The sequence below is a fragment of the Parasteatoda tepidariorum genome, chromosome 4, assembly GCF_982258835.1.
Source record: "Parasteatoda tepidariorum strain Cologne lab strain chromosome 4, Ptep-v5.0, whole genome shotgun sequence".
Lineage (NCBI taxonomy): Eukaryota > Metazoa > Arthropoda > Arachnida > Araneae > Theridiidae > Parasteatoda > Parasteatoda tepidariorum.
In genome coordinates, this window is record NC_141758.1 from 61,246,951 (window position 1) to 61,257,775 (window position 10,825).

A 10,825-nucleotide genomic window follows, 5' to 3' on the forward strand; every position below is an offset into this window, starting at 1 on the left:
TAAAAAATGGAAAATCCGAATGGAACTGAAAAAAATGGGGAAATATAATTAATTGACATTAATCTATCTAAATTATTAAAAATTCATTCAAAATGTAATGAAATTTACATTGGCTGTAATTGCTAAAGAATTTTTTTTTCTAGCTTGAGTGTAAAAAGAATTTTAACTGGATGTTTCAGGAAGTTCTAAAACTTGCTATAATCTTAATTGTAACTTTTCTCTGAAAATATGTTAAAATTAAGTCCAATTCATTTCAACACTTTTCATTTTTCGTATTTAATATTTAAGCTACTGTTGTTAGTCTGTTGGCCTAGATGTGAAATTTTAAATTTATTTTAAGCATGTCTTTAGAGCTAAGGTGTTCCATTCTTATTACAAAAAACACATAGGTTAAAATAAATATTTATTTCATTTATAACAAGGCATTCTTCATATTTACAATATAATTCATTACAAATAGAAATTTATGTTTAAAAACAATTTACCACTAAATACTATCGTGATAAGAAAAATAGTACAATAGTCAATCATGCGACAGAAAAATCTGCTCTATCATCAAGATAAACTCTTCTACTTTTCGATTTACTTTTGAATAAAATGGTTTCATTATGTTTTGGGTAATCTAAAAAGAAGCAAAAATCGTCTTCTTTTAAACTGTTTTTATTGGGCATAATTTGGCGAACTTGTCGGTGATACTCTTCTAAAGCTTTCTGGCTTTTTTGCATATTTTGGCACCATTCTTCCTTAGCTTTTCTAACCTTTTCCATCATTGTTTTGCGAGACAATTTGGAATTCTTCTTCGTAAATCCAGTTTCCTTCTCAGCGGGTGTTGATTCCGACTTCATCCAAGCGCAGGAATTGACAATGCAACCAGTAAGGCAAATGTTACCTTGGAACCTGGACCAAAAAAGTTCTACAGATTTTTGAACAGATTTTATGCTGATACAAAAAGGTTCTATATTGTTTGGCCCGTAAATATTCTTAAAGTCATTCAAAGGCTCAAGCACTTTTTGAAGTAGCTTACACTGTTGAATCATGCCAGTATCCAAGAAAAATAGAGTGCCACCTATCTTCATATTATCAGCTACTTCCTGTAAAAAAAAAGTAAAAAATAAGTATACAATTTGATAAAAACTCTTCAGTAGATTAATAACTAAAATTCAATTTATTTGTACACGGGAAGAATGGTGCTGCATGGTGATAACATTTCGAATAAAAAAAAGCGCAATTCTGGTTTTTTTTTAAAAAAAACCCAGATATATACGGTATTTAAAGCATTTATTTCGTAATTTTTTCAGCTTGGCAACGGTTTACCTGAAGTTTCTGTTTTCAAAATTTGAGTTCTTATTATCACACGTTCAGAAAAAAATACAAAATTGAAAACTGAACTCAACCAAATGAAAAATGTTTAAGTGAAGCTCCAAGGAACCATGATAAATTTACCAAATTTTACCACAATTATATTTGTTGAGTTCCAAAATCATTACCAAAAAGATTCAATAAAAATTACCGAGTCTTGTTTTTGGTGTTTTCATAGAGTCAAAACCAATTTATCATTTTTTTCTCGGTTTTTCTCTCCATGTAACGCAAAAGTGGTTTAGTTCCATCAAAAATGTCATGAAGGACAGTTTGTTCCTGTACTTGATCCATGAATTTTCTTGTCTTCTGGGTTGGGTCAAAAGCTACAAGGCATTGGAGTCGAACTTTGATAGTCGTAAACTCAAAAATAGGTCAGCTGTTAAACAGCGGTGATAAAAAAATGGCATGCAAATTTCGGTGTTTCGTAAGAGCATATTTTCAGCACAAATATAAAGAAAAAAAATACAATTCATACTCAATATTACTCGACTCCCACAAGATTCACAATTAATTTATAAATCACGTCTTGCCTATTAATTATAAAGTGAGAAATAGTCTTATTGCAACAGAGTCAGTTTAAGAAAGACAAAAGCAGATAAATTTTCATGCGCTGAAAATAATGTTCCAATGTTGAAAAAAAAAACTGCTTTTCACATCTACCTTAATCTGGCGATTGTATTTAATTTTCATCACCTCAAAGATTTTATTTTTCGTAATTTCATTTAGTCGAAAATCGACCTTTGCAAGAACCTGCAGTTATTGTAAAACATTAGATTTCTAAAGGACGACAATTTCTATTCAATAAGAATTTAAATTAATCTGCAAATGATATTTACTTTTCATTAAAATATTCTACATGATATTTTGCTTGAAATAAAAAAAAATACTTATTTAGTGTAATATAATGAAATATTTTCAATTCAGTTTAAGACTTCCAATTGAGATTTAAAAAAATGGAAGGTTTCAAGCAAGAATTATTTTCTACTCTTTCATGCTTGAAACGATAATAAGATAATAAATTTGTTATTTTAAAAGATTCAAGTATCAATTTTGATTGATGTCACTTTTTACTCTGTTGAATATTGACCAATCTTACTTTCGATTACAAACATATAAGAACCACAGCGTATTAATAAAAATTGAAATCATCAAATGACAACTACAATTACAAAGTTTGTTTTCTAAAGTAAAGATAATAATAATTTATAATTGCTAGAGCCCAGATTTTGATGACCTAAAAAATCTCAACTAATGCCCTTAAAAAGTGCAAAAAATGCCCTTAAAAATGCTCTAAAAAGGCGAAAATTGCGCTAAAAATGCCTTATGATATGAAATAAATAGAGTAAAAATATTGAACTAAAACAATGTTTTTATTCTTTAAAATTATTATGAGTCATTTCAAAAAATATAAAGCAATGCAATACTTGTTCTACGTTCGTTAAAGTTTGAAAAATATGTTTTATATCCCAAAATAACAAAAAAAAAGGAAAATATATTGACTCCAAAACATTTTCATTTTGTATAGAAACTTTAATGAATATAACAACTTTCATCTCATAATATTACCAAATATCAGAATTATATTGGATTATTAAATGTTTTTTGATATTTTGAAATGTAAACGAGCGTCTCTTGTCTGAAAGTAAATTTTTATACCTGGAGAAGCTTCTTTCAACGTCTACTGATGTTATTGGTGCGTACTTGAAAAAGGCGGTCTCACTTACTGACAATTCTTCTTCAATTTAAAAAGATGTTGCCTCACCTGTTAATATCCTAGAGATTTTCTTCATTGTTTGGAAGCCAGTTTAATAATAAAAATTAATAAAAAATAATAAAAATTGGAAAAAATTAACAAAAAACTTAAAAAATGTTTTAAAATGCAAAATACGCCCCACAATCTAAAGAAAAATGCCCTATAAATCTAAAAAAATACTCTAAAGGGCAAAAAAAGTCCAAAAATGCAAAAAATGCAAATGTCATCAAAATCCGGGCCTTAATAATTGCTAAATTGATTTATAGCTTTTTCAAAATTAACTTCAAGCCCATTCAATCGTAAATTCAATGGAAAAATAAAAAAAAAATATTATTGGCATTCCGTTTAACTCCAGGACTTAAATAAATGATAATTTGTCATTTTTAATACAGCCGTTTTTAGCTCACTTTTGTCTTAATTTAAATTGTATGGCATTAAATTTTAAACAAAACTAAATTATACTACTTTTACTAAAGAAATTGTCCATAATTCTTAAGAACAATACAAAAACGTTTTCATAAATATTTAATTGTTTGAAGTTGCGTTAATGCTTGCTTGTATGAATAGCTTGTATTGAAGTTGCGTTAATGCGAAGTTGCGTATGGTCATTGCATTGACGTAGCAAATATATGTTATTGTAAAGCAAATGTAAGTGAAGCAAAAGTTACTATATCACTACGTCATTTTAGTATCTTTCCAACCCCTGTGGCAAAATTTTTTTGGGCTTTCTGCGACAAATATCTTTCTCCAGGATGTTTATAATAATAACAAATATACATGTTACAAATAGAATTTAAAGTAACAAAATCGCTGTGTTTACAAAAAAAAAATTCCTATATTGTCAGAAATATATCTGGATATTTAAAAACCTCACGGAGTTTTAAGTAGCACTAGCAATAAAAAGTTGAAAAAACTATGAAATCGTCACGTTAAAAGTAAATAATTGATTTGAGTTTCGCTTACAATTAAATTGTTTAAAAACATCGGGCTTTTTTTTTTCTAAATGTGAAAATTAACAATAACCGTCAGAAGAACGCTTGAAATACCGCATGGATTAACGAGAAAATCTGCGCAAAATGAATGCGACAAAAGAATGATTTCTGGAGAGTAAAAAAATCTTTCAATATTTCTGTGGAAAAGAAATTTTTTTTCTTCATTATTCTAAATTTTTTTATTCTTCTCAAATAAGAATAGAAAAATCACGAACATTTCTTTCCCCTCTGATGTGCGAAAAAAGAATCTTTTAATTTTAGAGAAGGAAAATTTTGGCAGAAAGGAAAACCAAAATTCTTTACTTCCCGAAAGAAAATTCTTTCTGCAAGAGCATTTGTAACAATCTGCGACAATGTCGCCGCAATTCTATCATGGGGTTTCCAACCACCATATTACCCCTTAATTCAGTATTTGAGTATCAGAAATATTAAACACCTGTTATCTACTATAAAACTGAAACTCAAAGTTTAATATTATTGATAATCGGTCATTTTACTGTCATACAGTCTAGAAAATAAAGATATTTAATATACTGAAAAATGAGGCGAAAAATTGGAATAAAATATTATTAAGTGTTACCTGAATTGTTATGCTAGTCTTTTTTTCCCTGTATCTTTTAATAATTTATAAAATGTGGTAGTCAATCGAATCTGATTCCTTTGACATAGCTTGTGTAAGGAGAAATATTGTACAAGTCCTGCTCAAGTATTTTCAGGTAACGTAAAATATGCATTTTTAATGTGGTTCTTTATTGAATTAAAATTAAAAAGTATTAGCAATAATAAGTATTATTAAAAAAATTAATTTAAAGTTTTGACAAAAAAAGTCTGGGATTATATTGTTTTAAAATTTAAAATTTTTTCGACTGTTATTTAATAAAATAATAAAAAATACTAAATATTTACTAAAATTTATTTTTTCGCTTAGAATTATCTTTGGATAAACGATTATATAATTGTGTGTAAAAGATTTTCAATTTGCATTTGTTCTCTAGAAATAGCGAAATGCGCAAAAAATAAATTTAACATTAAGGAGTCCAAGCTTTGGATCTCTCTCATACTATTGGGACCATATTTCCCAGATTGCAGCTACCCCCTATATTTTGAGGGTCAGTAATCTAAATTCATTGAAAAAGAAGTATGTTTATTCTGAGAAAGTACGCTTATGTGTCTGATATCGTAACTTAAATTATCGTCTGCACTAATTAAATAGCATATTTAAAGTCATCACTTCTAACCATTAAGAATGAGTAATAAAATACGTACTAAGCAATAATTACATACTAATTTAAAATTTCACTGATAAAAAGGATTGCAATTTGGAGAATATAGTCTCAATAGATTTATTAGAAAATTGTTAATTTTAATCTAACTTTTTTGCTTATTTCACGACAGCTTAAAAACGATTGAGCAAAAAGAATTTATATCATGATGTGTTATTGTGGCGTTGATATATAACATAAATCTTCCTAACTCTCCCCGGGGTGGGGTGTACAACTGTGGTGTTTAAAACATCCAACTACAAACTTGAAGGTGCTTAGTTTGAGTCGTGTTGGCATCCAATAAACATTTCTCTCATGCATCATTATTTCTACAACACTTTTGAGACTAAATATTTCGCAAAGAAATTAGTACATTCTGCTTTAATTTTGAAAGCATGTAGTGTACAAATTCGACTATTATTTATGCCGGAGCTATTTTTGACACATTTTTGCTATACTATGAAAACCTTTTTCTTTTTTCTTTTGGAAGTGTAATAGTCTAATGAAAACCAAATATTAACACACAAAACAAGCTTTAGCATATAAACTCACTAAGTTCCATTTTCTTAAATATTTTAGTGAAATGAGAGATAAAGATAAATATTATGATTTACAAAATATTGAAATTGACAACAACGATTTTCCTTTTCTTGTAACCGAATTCAATAAAAGTAATAATTAAAAAATTTAACCTGATATGCAGTAAACTAGAATTTTTATGAAATCATGCAATAGTATATGGAACGTTAAGAAAACAATTACATCATGATACACATTTCAGAATACATATATATCAGCACTAATTTATGCCTTACAATAAATTGCATTATAAATTAAGTTAATATACAACTAATTCTAATTTTCAGAAAAAAAAAGTATTTTCTTTAGCGAAACACATAATATATTTTCTATTCTTTTTTTCTATTTTATATTTTTAAATCTCTTTACTTCCATGAATCATTCCTATTTATAAAGTGAATTGAATTTAAATTCATTAGAAGGCCTTTTAATATAAATTCCTTCAATTTATTTTCATATAGATTTTATAAAAATAAGAAGAATCATTTGAAACTGAAAAAAAAATCTTAAATCACTTAATGTAATTGGTTTAAATATTCACAATAAAATAAAATTTATTTTGAATATGAGTTGACCACAAAAATAATTAAGTTAAATAGTCTACAATAGAAACCGATGCCAAATAGTGCTCTAAACGATTTCGAATATTATGTAATTTTAGAAAAAATAGACAACTAGAATTCTATATAAAGTTAAAGAGATAAACCGGAATTCTATATGAAGTTAAGGAAATGAATATTGAAAAACTATGCTTTTTATTTAACTTCAGACTTGCTTTTAATTTCCAGACTGCAGATATTTCTTCAAAGCTAAATAAACAGTAATAACATGTAATATATTTATTTTGAATAACAACTAGCGAACTATTCAAAAGCAAACATAAGCTTTTAAAAGTAAACAAAAGTAAAGATAAAAAAATATTATAGAATTGTAAAGGATTATGTTACATTTACTTGCGAAATTCTAAATTATTTTAAATTAGTTAGCGAACTTGCAACAAATTTAAAATTGGATTTTGGCTACCTTGTTTAAATTTTTTTTATCGTTAAAATAAACATACTTCAGAAATGTTCTTATGTTCGTGCTTAAATAAGTAACTTAAGTCGCATTCCAAAACTCTTAACCAAACAAGACAATGTTTTAAAATGGATTCCTCACAATTTACTTCATTTTAATGCATTTTAAATATTTACAAACTGATTTTATAAGCAGTTAATTTAGTTTCGAAGGAAATTTTTTATGAATACGATTTTTTCCTTTAAATTATAAATTTGAATATTACGGAAAATAGCAATGAAATATATAATAAAATATACCAATTTAAATAAGAAGGGCTCTCTTTAAATTTTAAAAAAGGCATATTTATAGAGATTGGGGAAAAAATTGCAATTTTCAGCTGTCCGTAAAAACAGTCTAATTGTTCACAAAACTAAAAATAATTTACAAAAAGCAAACTTCTGTAACGTTAAACATGCTACAAAAAACATGTATGCTTAATAATTTCTGTTGAAACATGGAATAAATATTCAATTTTGTAGTCTCCATTGAAACATCTAACAAAAAAGGAGAAAAAAAATTATTTTAACGTCCTGAGAAAAATTTAAATAGTTTCATGAAAAGCAATTAATGCTTAGGAACTTAAAGGAGAAATAACTCATAAGATAAATTATGTTTATACTAATTCAATAAATTTAAATAAATGAACTTTTTTAGTTATTTTTAACCATTGCATAAAAAATTCAATTTTTAGGACTTTTTTGTTTATCAACGTAAATTTTTCCCACTAGATAGATGAATGAAGAGAATTTGGCCCCTTTCGTTCTTTGTTAATTTACAATTCGAAAAATAACTTTGACAGAAATTGTTGAGTATTCCTGACTTTTCATAATTTGACCCAATTTATGTGCTTATATAAACATTTATATGTTAGCTTTATCAAATTTTTTATATAGGATCTTATACCTAGAATGAAGAGAGGGGCTAAATTGGCCCCTTTAGTAGTTTGGTTAGAAGGTACTCCAGTTTCATTAGAAAAACGAAAATATTTAATCATATCTCGAATAATTATTTATAGAGAAACGAAAAACCAATTATCTAAGAAATTAACATGTGCTTATAATTGAGAAGTCAATATTCTGATGAATGAAATAGATTTTCCTTAACAAAATTTAATAAAATATAAAAAAATCTCAATGATTAAGTCTATAATATGTTTCAATTACGTTAATTATGATTATCTTTCAAGATTTTTAATGTCTAATTTATCTTTACACAAACAATCTAGAGAGGGCTAATGTAACCCCTTTAATCTTTCTAGGTATACATCAATATTCAGTCTTCATAGTGTTAATGCATATCTTCTCATTTTCTTCATAAAACAAAATCCATTAAATTTAAATGATAAGATATTTATATGCTATCAAACTGTTCAAACGGTTACCTAAATCAGATTTGTTACATTTCTTACTATTTTTAACAGTAATTAAAAACTCAGAGCAGTGAGAGTAAACCCATTTACAATTTTATATTTTTGCTCAGACAGAGCCTTTTTAAAAATATACTAAAGGGAAAAAATATTTATTTTTTTAAGTAGTGAAATTATATTAATTCCCAATGTATTAAACACTGTGTCGCAGGAGGTTAACAAAAATTACTATCAACGACCTTAAAAAATATCTAAGCATTGCACTGAAAAAAATATTCTGATAAAATTACCGCACTGTATGAAAATCTGATAATAAAACCAAAATTCATGGTATTTATAAACCAGCATTTCGTAATGTTTATTAGAAATTCTGGAGAAAATTGAAAAGCAAATTTATTAGGAAAAGGGTTTTTATGCCGTTCTTTAAGGAATCATGATAAAATTATCAAACTTTGCTACCTTTTCAAATTTTATCACTTATTATAACACTATATTTTATGGTTGATATAACCAAAATCATTACCAAAACATTTTGGTGAAAGTTACCAAGCTTTTCGGTGTTTCCATGGAACTAGAAACACAATAAATTTGACCATATTCTGGTAATTTTGACCATTCTCTTTTTCTCAGTGTGGCATTAAATAGAAATAGTATTAAAAGAAACATAAAATTCAACTTACCCATATGAATTGCTCCATAACTGTTCCAACTCGATTTGTGGATACGTATTTCACCATTGTAACCAAATCTGCCTCTTTCAGAACTTTCACTAATGAACTTTTTAAGAGCTTAGCAGGATTCGCGTTGACATGTTGAACACTAACGACCATCTTTGAAGTGTCCAAAATATTGTTCATTTTTAACAATAGTTGTAAGGTATTTGTGGTAGCCTTCGTGTGGTGAAGAGTTTTACCAGCAATTGTCACATTTATTTTTAGGGGTTTCCGAGAACATTCCCAGAATCCGTCTTGAGCCAGGCTGAATATTTTACAGATGGCAACAATTTCCGAAACAGCATTTCCGAAACAGCAGATATTTACGCACCTTTTCCAAAGAGCATCTCGAAAAATAAAAGGATTGTCTTTAACCATACGCAACATATAATTCGCTAGTGCCGATGTATAGCACGGACCATAACGGGATATATAGGCAGTATATTGAAGAGAAACCTTGGAACTAATTTTCCGAATATGCCTGATTCTGTCTTTACCTAGAGATTTAAGAACAGTTTTCTTTAATTTCTCGTTTTTCAACATCGCTGAAAGAAGCTCACTATAAAAATACTGCAATTCAATGTCGAAATTCGACAAAGCGTTAATTGGTGGGTGCTCACCGAAGAAACTCATGATTTTCGAACAAACAGCACTGATTTAGAATAAATATCAGAGCGAACTCTACTTCGAATAAATATTTAAAAAAAATTCTAGTTCAGCAACGTAATCGGAGACAAGCTTTCATCATTTATTTTACGCTGCGCAACAGTGCTTTTTATATCTCCAGTTGTGAAGATAAGAAAACTGGAAACAGAAACTCTTTCCTTCGAAAGTTATCACTCTCTATTTGTTATCTGTCAATAAAAAAGTTATTGCCGGGAAATATACCTCTCTCTGATATGATAAAGTAAGAGGTCATGATAAAGTTTGTCGAGCTAAACAATTATCATAAACGTGTTTTTGTTTGGCTTAAAAAGCGTTTTTATCTAAGGAAAAGGGAGTTCTCCCTTTTCCCGTTCTGAAAAGTGCGTTCTAGTTTGACTTTAGATTAATTTAAAATTAATATTAAAAATAAAATACTTACATATATTCAGAGAAAACAATTATAATAATATAATGAAATTCATAATAATATAATAATTTCAATAATATAATGAAATTATATGTTTTATCTTTAGGTTATGTACAGTTACTGAGCAAAAAAAAAAACAGACTGATCTGAATAACTTTTGTTCTAATGATCTGATCTCCATATTCAAGGAGTCAATCTTAATGGTTTGAGAGGGCGACCTCAAATACTCTAATTAATTAGTGTAGACGATAGTTTAAGTAACGAAATCAGACATAAAAACATAGTCCCTTAAAATAAACATGCCTTTTTTTGTCGGATTCAAATTTCTGACACCCAAAATATAAGGTGCAGCCGCAATCTGAGAAACATGGTGCCCATAATTTGTTTGGGGTACTTAATGCTAATTTTACTTTTGCGTATTTCGCTATTTTTCGTCAACATTTTGTGCGATTTGAACAACTTTTGCACACAATTGTAAAATTTGTCTATCTTTAAGTAATTACATGCTAAAAATGTATTAAAAACATTTATTATGTTAAATAATGGTCAATAAGTTTTGAATAGCAAGGTGTACAGTTTTTTGCATCATTTAAAAGAATGTAATTTTTGATGATAAAATGCAAAAATTGAGCGAAATCGGTCAAATAGTTTATGAGAAATCGAGTTTTAA

At 27.6% G+C, this 10,825-nt stretch overlaps 1 protein-coding gene across 1 annotated transcript; it reads right to left on the bottom strand.

The window, feature by feature from the left end:
• Window positions 1-390: 390 nt before the first annotated feature.
• LOC107443948 (uncharacterized) lies at window positions 391-9,938 on the bottom strand. The gene is made up of 2 exons (XM_016057974.5): window positions 9,051-9,938; window positions 391-1,091 (listed from the first exon to the last, which is right to left on the bottom strand). Exons 1-2 carry the CDS (start codon window positions 9,714-9,716, stop codon window positions 528-530), a joined length of 1,230 nt encoding a protein of 409 aa, XP_015913460.1. The 5' UTR covers window positions 9,717-9,938; the 3' UTR covers window positions 391-527.
• Window positions 9,939-10,825: the final 887 nt, after the last annotated feature.

Excerpts from the sequence above, each read along its gene's own strand:
- LOC107443948 (XM_016057974.5), bottom strand. The coding sequence starts at position 9,716 with ATGAGTTTCTTCGGTGAGCACCCACCAATTAACGCTTTGTCGAATTTC. Across the intron at positions 1,092-9,050 it reads TTATGGAGCAATTCATATGG|GAAGTAGCTGATAATATGAA; the intron begins GTAAGTTGAATT and ends TTTTTTTTACAG.